Source organism: Carettochelys insculpta, chromosome 11 (genome assembly GCF_033958435.1).
Source record: "Carettochelys insculpta isolate YL-2023 chromosome 11, ASM3395843v1, whole genome shotgun sequence".
Lineage (NCBI taxonomy): Eukaryota > Metazoa > Chordata > Testudines > Carettochelyidae > Carettochelys > Carettochelys insculpta.
Genome location: NC_134147.1, coordinates 12,809,577 through 12,826,470, shown reverse-complemented (window position 1 = coordinate 12,826,470; position 16,894 = coordinate 12,809,577). Strand labels below are relative to the sequence as shown.

At 52.2% G+C, this 16,894-nt stretch overlaps 1 protein-coding gene across 1 annotated transcript in view; it reads right to left on the bottom strand.

Moving 5' to 3' along the window:
* The window catches only part of CFAP92 (cilia and flagella associated protein 92 (putative)), a 135,382-nt gene that overhangs the window by 97,129 nt on the left and 21,359 nt on the right, over positions 1–16,894 (bottom strand). The window contains exon 2 of the mRNA XM_075005903.1: positions 8,100–8,420. Within this exon, the coding sequence (XP_074862004.1) occupies positions 8,100–8,382 (283 nt within the window). The 5' untranslated portion in view covers positions 8,383–8,420. The remainder of the gene's footprint in view (positions 1–8,099; positions 8,421–16,894) is intronic.

Genomic DNA, 16,894 nt, shown 5'->3' with positions numbered 1-16,894 from the left:
AGGCCACATCTGGAGTATTGCATCCAGTTCTTGGCCATCCAGCATAGAAAGGATGTGGATGCATTGGAATGGATCCAGGGGAGAGCAACGAAAGTTAATAAGGGACCTATAAAGAAGGGCTGAGGGATTTGGGCTTATTTAGTTTGCAGAAGAGAAGAGTGAGAGGTGATTTGATAGCACCCATTAACTTCCTGAAGTGGGGCTCTAAAGAGGATGGAGAGAGGCTGTTCTCAGTCGTGACGGATGGCAGAACAAGGACCAATGGTCTCAAGTTACAGAGGGGGAGGGGGAGGTTGGATATTATGAAAAAACTATTTCACCAAGAGTGGTGAAGCACTAGAATGGGTTTCCTAGAAAGGTGGTGGAATCTCCACTCCTAGAGATTTCTAAGTCCCGACTTGACATAGTCATGGCTGGGATGATTTAGTTAGGGTTGACCCTGATTTAGGCAGGGGACTGGACTTGATGACCTCCTGAGGTCCCTTCCAGCCCTCGGATTCTATGGACTGGGATCTGGGAGACACCTGGAAGTCAGACAAGAAGTAAAATCCTTCACCCCAGAACAAGCTAGAGCAGTAGGGAAAACCTTAGGTCCCCCTAACAGAGACACTGTACTTGACTGGGCGTCCCGAGTTTATGCTACGCCTGGGTTGGGTACAGAGGACATAGCAGCGCTCATAAGTGAGTGCATGAGTGGGGAGGAGTTTGGTGCCTGGCCTATGCGCCTAGAGATGGGTACTGCAACTATGCACACGCAAATCTACGAAGGGCTGTTTAAATTGTATGTCCCGAATCAAAGTTTGATTGGGAATATTACTCAGAGAGACAGCAACCCCAAGAGCGCCCCGAAAGATATTTGAACAGGAAGAAGCTGCTGTTTCAACCAGCTGGGGCACCCGACTGTGATACTGTTGAATTCAGGGAGGTGGTCTTACAGGGATTGGCCCCCACCCTCAGGATAACATTAGGTAGGGTGGACATCCCAAACACCCCTCTAAGAGAATTAGAGAATAGAATCAGGGAGGCTTATGAATTACAAAAGGAGGTCTTCCCTCAGTAAATTCTAAAAAATGGGTGGCAGTTATCACTGATAGCAAGAACCACAGGAGTCCTAGAAACCCTGCAACACCTAAGGAAGGGAAAAGAGATCAGAGGACCCAAAAGGGACCCTACTCTCCTAGGGATAAAAGGAAGTTATCACCGAGATGGTACAGGGGAGACAGCTGTGCTGGGGCTTCCAGTGTGGAGGACCAGAGAGCCTTCAGAAATGAATTATGGAAAAGGCTGTTATCTTATGAGTCCAAAGAGGCAATTAATGGGCTGCATACTGTTCTCGGGTAACAAGGTGTGTGAAGATGGGGCATTGCAGAGAAGCAGGGTGTGTGGAAGTGGGGTGATGGGCCGGGGCAGGGTCTGCTGGTGGCACGGTGTGTCAGGACAGATGTATGCAGTGGTGCTGTGTGTCAGGGCAGTGTGTGTTTAAGCACTCATAATGCTGTGTACAGGGTGTGCTGCTGGCAGCAGAACTGCCAGGGGCAGGGGTGAGTGTGGTGCTGTACAGAGGGCCAGGACCAGGGAGTGGGGGTGGTGCTGTGCACAGGGGCATGTGCAGATGTACACCACCAGTAGAAACACACGCCCCCAGCTGGGGGTGGCTGTGGGCGCTGCTGAACTGCTGGGCAGTACCTGAATCTCTCCTGGGTGATGCCTAAGTGCTCAGCTGGCAGGGAAGGCTGAGATGCTGGGAGGAGTTTGCAGGTTTGAACCCCAGGCTCCGGCGTTCATAGGGCCAAGTGGGAGGAAGTAATGGTCTCCTGTCCCTTATGCCCTTTATGTCTACATCCAGCACCTTCCCACTTTCATGTCATGATGCTGCTGTGCCTGGGCTCCCTCCCACCCGCCCCCGTGTCCAGTGCAGGTGTAAGGGAGCAGACCTGAAAGGGCTCCTGGACTCTCAGGCCCCCGCTCTAACCCAATTCCTCTCCCCTCCCCCAGAGTCAGGCACCCCAGTCTCCCACTCTAACCCAATTCCCCTCCCATGCCCTAGAGCCAGGCACCCCCAGTGCCCCGCCCCCCATATATTCTGTCATCTCACTGATTAAGTCACTAATGGAGCCGGGTACAAAGATGTTGCACTGGGCCTCTGGGGCTACACCAGATCACAGCCACTCAGGCAGCATCAGGCTGAAGAAGTCATGTGGCTCCCCGCTAGAGCTCCGAGCCATGCTGGGGAAATGGCAGTGACAGGAGCTGTCCCCTCTGCTGCCGCCATGTGCTTGTCTCACAAGTGATGAGAAGCATGCACGGAGCAGCGGGAGCGGGGCCCACGTGAGCCACTCTTCTCCGCGCTACGCCCGGGGGTGGGAACTGGCGCACGGCCGGGCAGTGCATGGCTGCTTGGCACAGGCTCTGAGTGAGTGCTGGGCTAGGGGGCTGCATCATGTCCGCGGCCTGCCCCTGGCCCAGGCCCACTCCTCTCTCCCCATCGGGATCCACTGTGTCGCCTCCTGACCTGGAGCAGCCTCGCCGGTGGGGTCCTGGAGGAGGCAGCAGCAGGAAGCATGGGCTAGAGCAGCAGAACTCCGCCCTCTCAGCCCTGCACCCGAGGCAAGTGCCTCACTCGCCCCACCCTTGTTATGGCCCTGCTACACTGATTCACATCAGTGGATGTTCAAAGAGTCATAGCATATGAACCAAGTTTGGCTAATCCTGAAGCCTCTCTGTGTGCAGAAATGTCCAGTGATGCCAATAAGAGTTCCACACGTGGCTTCAGAACCAGGTTCATAACGTAAGTTCTATTTTTTTTTTTTTTGCCTCCTTTCAGTTTTCATTACAAACTACAAACTCAGTTCAGGTTTGACAAAAAGTTCAATGAGGTTCATGAACCTCCTAAGTAAGGCACAGGAGCAATTATTAGTTCTACTTTTAAATCCTACAAAATTATTGGCTACACCTGATCTTAACTTATAACTATGTGAAGTGTGACAGACTCTCCCTTACGGGCATGGGATTTGTCCCAGATATATTCTGACTATAATTAGAATGCCCAGGTGCCCATTTTTAAACAGACAGTCCCGTATTTAAGCCTTTCTGCAGATGTCACTACTTTAAAAAAAAAATGGGTCATTTGTCCCATATGTTCTGCCTCCCCATCCCATCAATATTGCTGGGTCCTACCACCGGCTAGATCCTTGGTTGCCAGCTGCCCATCCACCAGTGGTGAGTGGGGATGGTCCACTGACTGCTTATGGGGGTAGGCATGCAAGGTTGGTGGCTGTCCACTCCCCCTGCCGGTCCATGAATGCAGTCCCTGATGCATGCTGGCTCTTGGCCAGCAGACTCACATCCCACTCCACCTCCATTTTCAGCCAGTTCTGGTACTGCTGTGGGGCTACTGCTCACCCATCGGCCCTTCATATGCTTCCCTTCTCACTGTCCTCTCCCTGCTGTGTGACCGTTCACCCAGCCTGCTGCTCCTCATATCCCTCATAATAGGATGCAATGCCCTCCCTGCTCACTAACGTCCTGGACAGCAGGCTCCTTCCTCCCCCCACTGCCTCTGAGAAAGCTCATGACTCTGGCTCAGGGCGCTGGCCAGGAGAAACCAAGCCTGCAAGTGCCAAAACCTGCATGTGCTGGCACGGGAAAGCTTTTGCACCACTCAGCTAACCTCTGCAGTGACCGGGAGCCTGTTTGTGTCCCAACCCTACAGGCTCCACAGCAACCCCTTAGACAAGGACAGAGCACTGCCTTCACACACTACCCCCAGCCTAGGTCCTGCCCCCAGAGCATGCAGAGCTGCTCTGTCCCATAGGTACCTCCCCAGTACATGGCCCAGGTCAGCCCTATCCTGGCCCCACAGCTGGAAGTAGATCCCATCCCTTCCCTCCTGCGCAGTGCTGAAAGGCTGCTTCCCACCATGCTGTGGTGTAAATCTTAACAGAAATGCAGACTGTTGTGACCCTCTGTCCCCACCCACATGTTGTCTCAAGGTGGCATGGTGATAGGTATCAGGAGAGGCAGGTCCATCCTAAGGGCCCAGCCAGACATGCAGCATGGAGAACCCTGGGCAGGGGCAGTTGGGTGAGGTCAGTCATTCATCCCCATCCCCATCCCTGTGTAAGAAAGACGTATGAGTGTGTGTGTGTGTCATTTCTCTCCATGTAAACCCTCAAGATCATAGAATCATAGGGCTGGAAGGGACCTCAGGAGGTCATCTAGTCCAGCCCCCTGCTTCAAGCAGGATTAACCCCCACTAAGTCATCCCAGCCAGGACCTTGTCAAGACGGGACTGAAAAACCTCGAGGGATGGAGAATCCATCACCTCGCTAGGCAACGTATTCCAGTGCTCCTCCTGGTGAAGCAGTTTTTCCTACCTCCTGGTGAAGTAGTTTTTCCTACCTCCTGGTGAAGTAGTTTTTCCTAATATCCAACCTACACCTTTCCTTCTGTAACATCAGACAACAGCTCCTTGTTCTGTCATCTGTCAACACTGAGAACAATTTGTCTCCATCCTCTTTAGGGCTCCCCTTCAGGAAGTTAAAGGCTGCTATTAAGTCACCCCTCAATCTTCTCTTCTGTAAACTAAATAAGCCCAAATCACTCAGCCTCTCCTCATAGGGCACGTGCTCCAGAACCTTACTCATTTTTGTTGTCCTCTGCTGAACCTGCTCCAGCACATTCACATCCTTTTTATACTGGGGGGGCCCAAAACTGGACACATTATTCCAGATGTGGCCTCACCAGTGCCGAATAGAGGGGAACAACTACTTTTCTAGATCTGCTCCCAATGTTCCTCCTAATGTACCCTAATATGCCATTAGCCTTCTTGGCTACAAGGGCACACTGTTGACTCATATGCAGGCTTTCATCTACCATAACCCCTAGGTCCCTTTCCCCTGTATTGTTGCTTAGCCTGTCCATCCACTGCCTATAACAGCGGCTGGGATTCTTCCATCCCAACTGCAGGACTCTGCACTTCCCCTTGTTGAACTGCATCAGATTTGTTTTGGCCCAATCCTCCAATTTATCCAGGTCACGCTGGATCCTATCTCTACCCCACAACGTATCTGCCTCTTCCCCTAGCTTAATGTCATCGGCAAACTTGCTGCGGCTGCAATCCAGTCCCTCATCCAGGTCATTAATAAAGATGTTGAACAACACTGGCCCCCGAACTGAACCTTGGGGCACTCCGCTTGAAACTGACCGCCATCCAGATATTGAGCCACTGACCACTACCCATTGGGCCTGACCGTCAAGCCAGCTTTCTATCCATGTTATAGTCCATGGATCCAATCCATACTTCCTCAACTTATGGGCAAGAATGTTGTGGGAGACTGTATCAAAAGCTTTGCTAAAGTCAAGGTATATCACATCCACTGACTTCCCCATGTCTACAGAGCCAGTCACCTAATCATAGAAGTTAATTAGATTGGTCAGGCACAACTTGTCTCGGTGAATCCATGTTGACTACTCTTGATCACTTTCCCCTCTTCCAAGTGCTCCAGAATGGATTGAGGATCCCCTCCATTATTTTCCCAGGGATTGAGGTAAAGCTGATGAGTCTAGTTTGCTGGATTCTCCTTCTTTCCTTTTTTTAAAAGATGGGCCTTTTTCCAGTCACGATAAGAGAATAAATAAAACTCCTGCTGTGCAGTATTTCATGGCTCAGTCAACCTGATGTCACTTTGAAGGTTTACACTGCATAGTTCTGACTGCCCTTGAACTCACTTGAATATGAGTAATTTTATCAAATGTCCTGTATTTGGTATAGAAGAATGTGGTCACCCTAAATGTAACATAAATGATTTCTTGCATACTTTTAGTCTTCATATTGAAAGATGCATACAGGGAACACTTTGGGTCCATTGGAAATATATTTTCCCTTGCTTTTAGTGCTGTTGTGAGTGTCACATGACTGGATTTTTGTATTAGGTCTGGATGCCATTTTAATGCCCAATATGGCAATTGGCCACAAATATTGTACTACGGGGTCCAGGTGAGGTGTCTAATGAAAGCTGGTGATGCCCTGAATCTGTGTTTGCTACTTATATGTCTGTATCATGTATCATGTCAGCAGGTAAAGTTATAGATTTTAGCTATGAGCTGCATTAGGAAATGTTTCAGTGCTAAGCTTCACAATGCAAGGTGTGAACTCACACCCAGTCAGGATGAATGGACTATGAACAAGTGTTCACACATCGAATCCACATCCCAGAGGCTTGGGACTTATCAAAGGGATGCAGCCCAATGGTCAGGTGACCCAGACTGAAATAAAGGAAAAGGTCCATTTAAAAAAAATTGAGGCTGTCTCCTGGGATTCATCCAATGGCAGTTTGCCACAACAGTCCACCTGAGGCAGACCCTTATGGGACTATGGGAAGAAGAAGGGGTTTGGTCCCTGAACACAAGAGACAAGAGAACTATGGTGTGGACTTAGCAGGGTCCATCTTAAATATTTTGTCCTTTGCTCTCCAAGGGCCACGTCCAGCATGTGGACCCCAGCGGGCTGGAGCTAAAATGCTCCAATGACTGAATCTATGTAACCTGAAATGAACTTTCAGAGACTTTCAAGAATCAGCAAATAACACTGCTGGCCTGCATCAGTAGTTATGACTGATGTATGTAAAGTATTGCCTTAATTTCTCTCTCTAACCCTGTTCTTTCATTTTTTATTAATAAATCATTGGATATTTAGATTTAAAGGATTGGAGAGCATGGTGATTTGGGTAAGATCCAAGTATATATTAACCAGGAACTGGGGCTGGGCCCTTTGGGGTATGGAAAAATCTGTGTGGAGTTGGTGAAACAAACTTAAGAGCCTCTCACCTGAATTTGAGGGGTTTTGGTCTAGACTGGTACAGCAGCTGGAAATTCTGTGGGTTTGCTTGTGTAGCTTCTGACAGGCCAGTGGGGCTGGCAGAAGTGCTGTGGTGGCTGGTTGGATTTGCCTTAGTGAAAAGGAAATCCCAGCCTGGGGCTGTAAATGGCCCAGATTTTAAGCAAAGGTACCCTGGATTGATTTCTCTAGCTGTACCAACAAACCCTGTCCTATTACAGTGAGTATTAATTGTAAAGTGGCATCTGATAATCTGGCAGTATTATTTGAATGAATAATAAATTCATCTTATTATGCATGATGCATGAAGAAGAAACAACACCAGTATTAAATAAAGAGTCATCTGCAGCCCAACAATATACTGTCACCCCCACAGCTGCATAAGCATTGGTAATGCTGTAGAATAGACAAGAAAAGATCAGAAAAGTAATAATTTTCATTATATGCACTTGATGGGAGGAGACCATAAAACATCTATCAAATAAACAAATGTTCCAGACAATAGGGAATTTTAAAACTATAGTGAAGACATACTGATTGGGAACATCAACACACAGGTGATCTATGGTAACAGGTACATCGAACATGTATATCTAAAGACAGTATCCACTGCACATTTTCTCTTAAATTACAGTGGCATTGAATGGGACTTGCAGTACATATAGTCACATGCATAAATTCTTGAAGCACGAGGAAGGCTTGAAAAAGTGCTTCACTGGAAAATAAATGTATAGGCAGAAGAAATACAACAGCAGCTGCACAGGCCACTCTATACTAACACATCAAATGAGCCTTAACCCTAACTAAAGAGACCACATTTAGAGCTAAAGGAAAGGAGTTTACCATCCATACAAACTCACTTATTGGCCACACTAGTGAGATTTTAAAGACAGGAATCAATTACGACTGTTTTTTTTTCCCCCATGACTAACACCAACTTAAATGACATAGGTTCCTGAAGAGCTACCAAACTGTAAAGGTTTCCAGCTGCTGTGACCTAAGCCTGAAACGGAACATAATGATAAAAGGCAGGGTTCCTCCCCATCATCACTCTCGTGAGCATCTTTTAAGTAATATTGTAAAACTAACAAAGTCAACAGGACTGCACAGGAGAGTCACTCACAGTTATGGTCAGAAGAGATAAAAATGAGCCAACATCCTTTCCTGCAGTTTGCTCATCAAGCTCTTTCAATAGTATCTGGGTCTTGGGATGAGCCTCAGTGATTAAAGGAACAAGAGTGGTCACATCTGGTACTCCTACCTGCAGACAATGGCACAGCTAGCGAAACTGAGAATGTACAGGTCACTGTGTGGCAAGTGGCAAGTTGCTCCGGGCTTTCCTCACAGAACCAGGGCCTGCTATCTTCATCCTCAGGGGTGGGATGACCACCATACCCAATTAAATTTGGTGTTTCAGGTTCAAAGCTGCTGTCAGAGCCACTGGCCTCCAACTCCTCTTCCGCCACCATATTTGTCTTTGAATCCTGGGCAAGGGGTTCTGTCAGGTCTCCAATGACATCCTCCTTTTGCTTTTGCAAAGTCATTCTAAGGCACAGTCACCAGTACCTTGGTTCTCCGGCTGCTGAGAAGAAAGGGACAAATACTTTTGTAATTAATTTTGCATATGTGAAGTGAGTAGTCAATTACAGCTACCACTGCAAATGCAAGGGTGGAGAGGAGACCGGGGAGGCAGAAAGTCCTCTTACTTCTCACCTGGGAATGTTTTTACACCCACACATTTAATGCCCAGGGAACAATTCATGTAAGTAGGGAGAAGTCACACAAAGGTCTCTAAGCAGCAGACAAGACAAACAACAAGTCAACATGCTTGGCAAGTAATAACACAAAGCACAGAAAAAAGTACAGCTAGAAAATGTGTTCTACTAGCTCTGCTCTTTACAGGGACTGGAGAATTTCCAATGGCAGAGGACGAGCAGCAGTAGGGAAAGAGAGGTTACAATGATTTCCCCACGTCTCCAAGCCATCTTTAAATCACCCAGGCCCCGGTCCTGCAGTCATGCATGCAGCTGCTGGGAGCGCACCCCCAGGGCTCCTGGCATTGCCATGGCAGCAGCAGAGGGAAAGCTGCCACTTTCCCATGGTGCCAGTGGGAACGGGACCATTTACTGCCGCGAGCCCCCCGGGCAGCGGTGTGTGTGCAAAGGGTAGGGAGGAAGGCTCACTGCGCGCCGGGACACAGACAGGCGGGGCGCAGCGCAGGTCGCGGGGTGTTAGGGGAACATGCGCCACACGCCCAGATCCCACCCCCGGAACACGGCCCCCTCTCCGCGCCGAACCTGCCGCTCTCAGCTCCGCGCCCAGACAGGGGTCGGGCGGGAGCTCCACGCGTCAGAGCCACAGCAGGCGGGAACTCCCCGCATGCCCCTCTCCGTCCGCTTCCCCCCAGACGGGGCCAGCAGCGCCCAGCGCCCAGCTCCCTTCCCTGGGACCGGCGCGGCCACGCGCCCAGCTCCGCGCAGCAGCAGCGGCTCTCGCGCTCTGAAACTCCACGCCGCGTGTCGAGTCTTCCTCCGCCTCGCCAAAGAGTTCGCGCGGCGCCCGAGCAGGCAGAGCCGCGCGCGCACGGATCCGCGGCGGGGCGAGGTAACCGCACGTGTTGCTATGGAGAGCGAGATCGGCTCTCGACCCGCTAGGCTGTGTGGCGCGGGGGCGGGACGTGCCTCAACGGCTCAGAGTGGGGCACCCCACGGGCGTGGGGAGGTGGGGATGCGGAGAAGGCAACCCCAGTGGTGTGGGGAGGTGGAGGCTGGGGTGCAGATCCCCAGGGGCATGGCGAGGCGAGGCGCGGTGCAGGGAAGGGAACGACATGGGGAAGTGGGGTGCAGGGAAGGGAACCTCAGGGGTGTGGGGAGGTGGGGTAGGGAACCCCAGGTGTATGGGGAGGTGGGTGCAGGGCACAGAACTCCAAGGGTGTGGGAAGGTGGAGGTGCAGGGAAGGGAACCCCATGGGCGTGGGGGAGGTGGGTTGTGGGGAAGGGGACCTTAGGGGCATGGGGAAGTGGCATATTGGCTGGGGAACCTCACAGGTATGGCGACCTGGGATGTGGGGCTGGTAGTGCCACTGGCATGTGGCGATGGCATGCTGGGTGCAGGGAAGAGAACCCCATGTATGTGTGAGTCAGGGATCTCCAAAGGCATGGGAAAGGGATCCCACATGCATGACTCTTCCCTGTACCTCCACTTCCCCACATCCTTGGAGTTACCATAATGCAACACCAGAAATGCCTGGTGTGACAGGGTAAGGCATCAGCGGTGGAGGTGAGTACAAGAGGAAAAACCTGTTGGAGACCGGGGGAGTGGGCGGGCTGAAAGGCCCCTCTCACGACGAGGGGGGGAACCTACTAAAAGAACTGGTCCCAAATAAATTCAGGGGACAAACAAAAGAAAACCAGGGACGGGAGTGAGGCTCAAAGGTTCAAAATGAGGGAACCAGAGGGGGACACCGAGCAGAGAACCCCGGACAGCGCCCACCGCTCCCCAAAGGTGTCAAGGGAGTTGGTGGACACCGCCCAGAGGAATTCTGCTCGGATTCGTGACCGGAGGGAGGAACGGAAGTAGGCCCCACAGTCGCTGGTCTCCCGCTCTGCCAGCCTCCTCTCCCTGGTTTTGTAAATGGACACTTTGGCCATGGCCAGGAGGAGGCTGATGAGGAGGTCCCGCGACTTAGTGGGGCCACAGATGGGGTGTGACAGGATGAGGAGGTGTGGGGAAAAGTGCACCCAGAACCTCAAGAGGAGGTTCTGGAGGAGCTGGAAGAGGGGCTGCAGCCTGGCGCACTCCACATAGGTGTGCGCCAGGTTCTCCCTCACGCTGCAGAACGTGCAGGTGTCTGGGATGGGGGTGAACCGCGCCAGGTAAAACACCCATGCTCACCGCTCCGTGGAGGATCTTCCAGCCAATGTCCCCGGTGGGCCATGGAACCAAGGTGAAGTAAAGGCTGGCCCACCGGGGCTCCCCACCCTCCGACGACGGTAGGAGGTCCTGCCACTTGTGGTCGGGGTGGGACATGAGGGTGGGGAAGTGGAGCATGTGAAGCACGAGCATGCACAGATGATGTCTGGGCATGGTACGGAAGGGGACCGGCTGCAGGGTGTGCAGCCGGCTGGGATGGTGAGGGGGGAGGGCAGGGTCATGAAGCCAGGGGCCCACGGAGAGATCTGGAGGGCCAGGAGTAGGAGGGGGGCGGGGTGCGGCGCACCCTCTTGCAGGACCCGACTGAGGTAGATATGAGCAGTGGGCGGTAAGGCGGCTTTCACCTCTTATACGTGCTGGGAGAGCCCCATGCGCTGGGCAAGCAGCGGGGCCTCATCCAGTCTCCCCGGTTGTAGTCCAGGAGGTCTCTGACCCTGGTGATTCCACCCAGGCCCAGCCTTCGGTGCACCACGGGGGACTCCGCTGCCTGCAGACGAAGGTAAGGGTCGTGTAAGAGGAGCTCCGCGAGGAGATCTTCCCTGGCGGCGGCTCCTAAGGAGCTGGAGACCACAAGCAGCCACCAGCTGCGGAGGGGGTCCTGGTAGAAGGCTGGCAGCTCCGAGAGGCCTCGTGGACGGCCTCTCAAAGACAAATAAAGGAGCTGCCAGTCGTATCGGAGCCCTCAGTAACGACACAGGAAAGTGTGCGTCAGCAAACTCCATGCTGGACTATCTGCACTGTGGATGTTCAGAAGTCCCTGCAGGGCCCGGAGGTGGAAGACATGGACCTGCGTGCGTAAGCAGGTCAGGCCCTGCCCTCCCTCCTCCGGGGGAAGATGGAGAACCCCTGCAGGGAGCCAGAGCAGTCCTGGCCAGAAAAACTTCAGAACTGACTTCTGGAGCTGAACCAGGAACTCCGGGGGTGGGACCAGCATGTTGAGACGGTGCCAGAGCATGGACAGGATCAGCTGGTTAAGCACCAGTCCACCTCCGCAACCGCTCAATCACCCTGCTCCCTAAATCTTGCCAGTTTTCTGGTGGAAAGGGATGCGTGGCAGATAAAAAGTCGCCGAGCTAGAGCAGCGGACCCGTGCTCCACTGAATGGCCTGAAGCACGGGTGGGAGGTGGCCTGCCTGCCATCCAGCCCCGACCACCAGGCCAGAGCTCTTGACCCAGTTGACCCGGGCGGAGGAGGCTTCCGAGTAGACAGCTTGGCAAGCCTCCAGCCGTGCCTGGTCTCCCGGGTCCTGGACCATGAGGAGCATGTCGTCGGTGTACACCAACAGGACCAGCCGCAGCCTCGGCTCCCAAGGCACCATCCCAGTCAGCCTTCGGTGAAGGAGACAGAGGAAGGGCTCGATGGCCAGGGCGTAGAGCTGTCCTGAGAGCGGGCAGCCTTGTTGTACTCCTCGTCCAAAGCTGACCGGGCTGGTCAGGGTCCAGTTGAGCTTGACCATGCACTGTGAGGCAGCGTACAGCACCCAGAGAAACCCGACGAAGCGGGGCCCAAAGCCAAAGGCCTGCAGGGTTTCCAGGAGATACCTGTGGTCCACCCTGTCAAACGCCTTCTTCTGGTCTAGGGACAGGAGGGCAAATGACAGGCCATCCCTACACCCAAGCTCTAGGAGATCCCGGACCAAATACAGATTATGGAAGATGGTACGGCCCAGGATGGTGTAGGTCTGGTTGGGGTGGACCACGTCCTGCAGCACAGATCCCAAGTGGCGGGAGATGGCTTTAGTGATGATCTTGTAGTCCATGCTGAGGAGCAAGATGGGACGCCAGTTCCTGAGGTCGTGGGGGTCCCCCTTCTTGGGCAGCAGGGTGAGGACGGCCTGCCTGCATGATAGGGGGAGGACCCCACTTTGCAAGGACTCAGCCCAGACGCTGACCAGGTCTGGGCCGAGGACGTCCCAAAACGCGGTAAAACTCCACGGTCAGCCTGTCCATGCCTGGCGATTTATTGGTGGGCATGAGATGGAGGGCTTCCAAGAACTCAGCTAAAGTGAGAGGAAGCTCCAGCCGGTCCTGGTTGCCTGCGCTGACCGAGGGGAGTTGGTCCCAAAGCACCCTGCAGGCATCGGCATCAGTCGGATGCAGGGAAAAAAGGGTAGCATAGAAGGCGTGGGCCCTCTCGCGGATCTCCGTCGGATCTATAAGAGGGGTGCCATCCTCCGCAAGAAGGCAGAGGATATGTTTCTTGGCACCCCTGTTTTTCTCCAGGGCATAGAAGAAGCAGGAGCCACGGTCCATCTTCCGAAGAAGTGGGATTCGCGACCTCACAAAGGCCCCCTGTGCCTGAAGGGCGTCGAGGGCCCTGAGCTCATCCCTCTTCTCCTGGTACGTGCCGCAGAGGGATGGATCTCCAGGGTTGGCGGCTAGTCGCCTCTCCAGCTCAAGAACCTCCTGCTCCAGCTGCCCTATCAACGCATCCCGCCGCTGGCTGGCCCCTCGGGTATAGTCGCGGCAAAAGAGCCGCACGCACACCTTTCCCAGATTCCACCACCGCCGTGCTGAGGGAAGGGTGCGCCGTTGCCCGCGCCAGGCCAGCCAGAACTCCCGGAAGGACGCAGTGAAGCCCACATCCTCCAGCAGGCTGTTGTTGAAATGCCAGTAGGCCAACCCCCGCTTCCCTGGTGAAAGGGAAGCCTTCACGAACACCAGATGGTGGTCCGAGAAGGGGGCTGGCCGCACGCTGGAGGAGTGGGCCTGGGAGAGATGTTGTCGAGTGATGTAGATGCGGTCCAACCGGGAGCGTATGGATTTGTGGCCCACCACCCGGACGTAGGTGAAGACAGTGTCCTCGTCCGGGTGGTGGCTGCGCCAGACGTCCACCAGGGAGTGACAGTTGATGAGCTCCCTGAGGACGTCTGCAGCGGCCTGGCACTGCTCAGTCCCCATGCTATCCCATTCCTCAAGGGTTCAATTGAAATCCCCGCCAAGGACCAGGCACTCGCGAGGATCGAGGGAGTCAAGGAAAGCTGCCGCCTGCCGGAAGAAGGGTATTCTCTCTGGGCCGGATGTCAGGTCATAGACGTTGACAAGGTGGAGGGGCAGTCCCTCCACCCACACCCGGAGATATAGCAGGCGGCCCAGCACAACCTCGACGCTCCCCAGCGCCTCGGGCTGAGAGGTGACTAAGATAGAACCCGCTTCCCCACTCCAGCCGCCAGCTGGCTTCAGCGGCTGGTGTAGTGTGGGTCTCCTGCAAGAAGGTGACCGAGTGCCACCCCTCCCGAAGGAAGGAGAGCACTCGGCACCTGCGGAGACCCAACCCGCAGCCCCTGGCATTTAGAGTGGCAAAGATGAGCGGCACCATTTGGAGGTCTGGGGAGGATCCTCGCCAGAGGGAGCACCGACGGTCCCCGTGGGGCCACACAGCAAACCGTGACCAACCCCGAAAGCAATTAGGGCATCGTGGAAGCCGCAGGCCCGTTGGTAGGCCGTGGCATCCCTCTTCCCGGTCCCCTTGCCCTCCTTCAGAAGGGCCCTCACGGACTCTAAGATGGAGTGGAAATCACCCCAGCACTGGAGGGTGAGAGCTACCTTGTTCTTGGAGCCGCGAACGTCCTCCAAGAACTGGTGCATCTCACCCACTAGCGTGTGGGGTGCCGAGGCCTCAGGGTCCTGAGTACCCATCGGCCTCATGTTCTTTTGGGCCCCGTGGCCAGAGAAGTCCCCCCTCAGAGTGCTGGAGGTTGGTCCTGGGAAAAGTCACCAGAATGGGAGACCTCCTGGACTATAACCAGGGAGATTGGGTGGAGCCCCCAATGCTAACCTAGTGCATGGGGCTCTCCACTCCCCAGCGTGTGCTCCAGGAGGTAAGGGACACTTTATGGCCCACTGCTCGAGTCTATCACAGCTAGGTCCTGGGAGAAGGTGCACCCCACCCTCCTCTCACCACAGCCCTCTGTATCTCTTTGTAGGCTCTCGACCCCACCCTTGCCTTCCTGACTACCTCCCCCTCAACACCTGAGCTGGCTGTATGCTCTGCAGCTAGTCCCCTTCGAACTGTGCCAACACGTCACCAGTACACACTTGTACTCCATACACTCCACTTCCCCACCATCGTCTCCTGCCTGGACACCAAATGATGGGACTTTTTACCACCAGCAGCGGGTGGGGAGCCCTGGTGGACCAGCTTGTACTCCACCCTCGTCCCATGGCCCATTGGGAACATCAGCTGGAGGATGCTACATGGGTTGGTGAGCACAGGTGTGCACTTGGTGCAGTTCACCCCTATCCCTGACACTTGTTCCTTCTGTGGCATGAGGGAGACCCTGGCACACATGTACCTTGTGTGTGCCAGGTTACAGCCCCTCTTCTGGCTCCTGCAGAACCTCCTGCCTCCTTTTGAAAGAGGCATGCAAATGAAGGAAATCACAAATGCAAATGAGGTACAGATTTACATATCTGGTATCTCATTTGCATATTCTTTCAAATGAGCTGCTTTTGTATGAGCAATTCAAGTGTAGACACAGACAGCATGTTTAACTTCACTCTCCACTCACATTAGTTGTGTTTCCTCAATTGTCTCACTTTCTTGTCTGCATGTTGTCTATTTGAACTCTAAAGAGTAGAGAACTTGTCTTTGTATACCTCTTTAAAGTGTCTATCTTGTGACTGAAAATTATACAAATAGTAACTAAGCCTCAAAACGCGGAGGCAAGTCCCAAATGTACACGCTTTACATAAGGCACGGACAGATGAAATGATTTATCCAACATCTTGCAGTGAGTCACCAATAGAGCAGAAAATAGAACTCCAGTCTCCTAGCTCAGCCTCCTGCTCAGTTCTTCCTCCATAATGAGTTGTTATTCCATATTGATCATTTTCCCTTTTGTATTTTACTTTATATAAAATACTTTCCCAAATATTACTGGGTCTAACAAACAAGAAGGCAGGTAGCAAAAAAATAATTAGAAAATGACAAGAATAAGACTTCCATTTTTCATCATAGAAAGATTCTTCTGTTTTAGAGGCTTAAAAGAAGTACAGTATTAATTCCCAAGTTGTACATACAACTCTTATTATCTCTTCATTAGAACGGATTAAGAAAAACAAAATATTTGGCATAAAATCTGTACTTCTATCTTTAGCATATCACAATATGAAGTCTTTTTAAACCCCACGTGGTTCTGAGATTGTATATTATTGAGGTCCTTTGACATCTGTTTCCTGCATGTCCTGTTAATATTTTTATTATCATGCAACGACAAACTATATTAATCTCTGTCCTGTATATATAGCTACTATTCATAGCTTGCCTTCTGGCTGCAAAATCAGCTTCTTCCAATTGTAATGTTAATTTTATATAAGCTGATTCACATGATATAAACTTACTAGCTACATCTACAATGTGAAGGGGAACTTTTTCTCCAGAGGAGGTTAAACAAAATTATTGACTGAATAAGACTTTTTTAAATGTTCTGAGATGATTTGCCTGCAAGGTACTCTTTCTCCAAGTCTCAGTTCTAGCAGCCCTATATATAGTACTTGAGTGATAATCCGCCACAGCTGTGGGACCAGGCTGAGAGACTTCAGCTTATTTAGTTTGTGGAAGACAAGACTGAGGGGCGATTTAACAGCAGCCTTCAACTCTCTGAAGGGAAGCTCTAAAGAAGATGGAGAGAAACTGTTCTCAGTGGTGACAAATGGCAGAACAAGGAAGAATGGTCTGAAGTTACAGAGGGAGAGGTGTAGATTAGATATTAAGAAAAAACTATTTCACCAGGAGGTTGGTGAAACACTGGAATGCATTACGGAGACAGGTAGTGGAATCTCCATCCCTAAAGGTTTTTAAGTCCTGGCCTTCACATAGTCATGGCTGGAATGATTTAGTTGGGGGTTGATCCTACTTTAGGCAGGGGGCTGGACTAGATGATGTCCTGAGGACCCTTCCAGCCCTAGAATTCTATGATTATATTTTTATTCTGGAACTTTGAGTAACAATAGTAGTGCTGACTACTCTTCCTGAAGCAGATACCAACTCTAAAATAAAAGATTAGTCTAATTCCCTGACACTCAGAAGAGTTATTTCTGTAAGGGACCTTATTGTGTGTGCATTTTAGATTAGAAGTAAGCCCATTCCTAGCAAATTTGGTTACAATTAGCAATCCACCA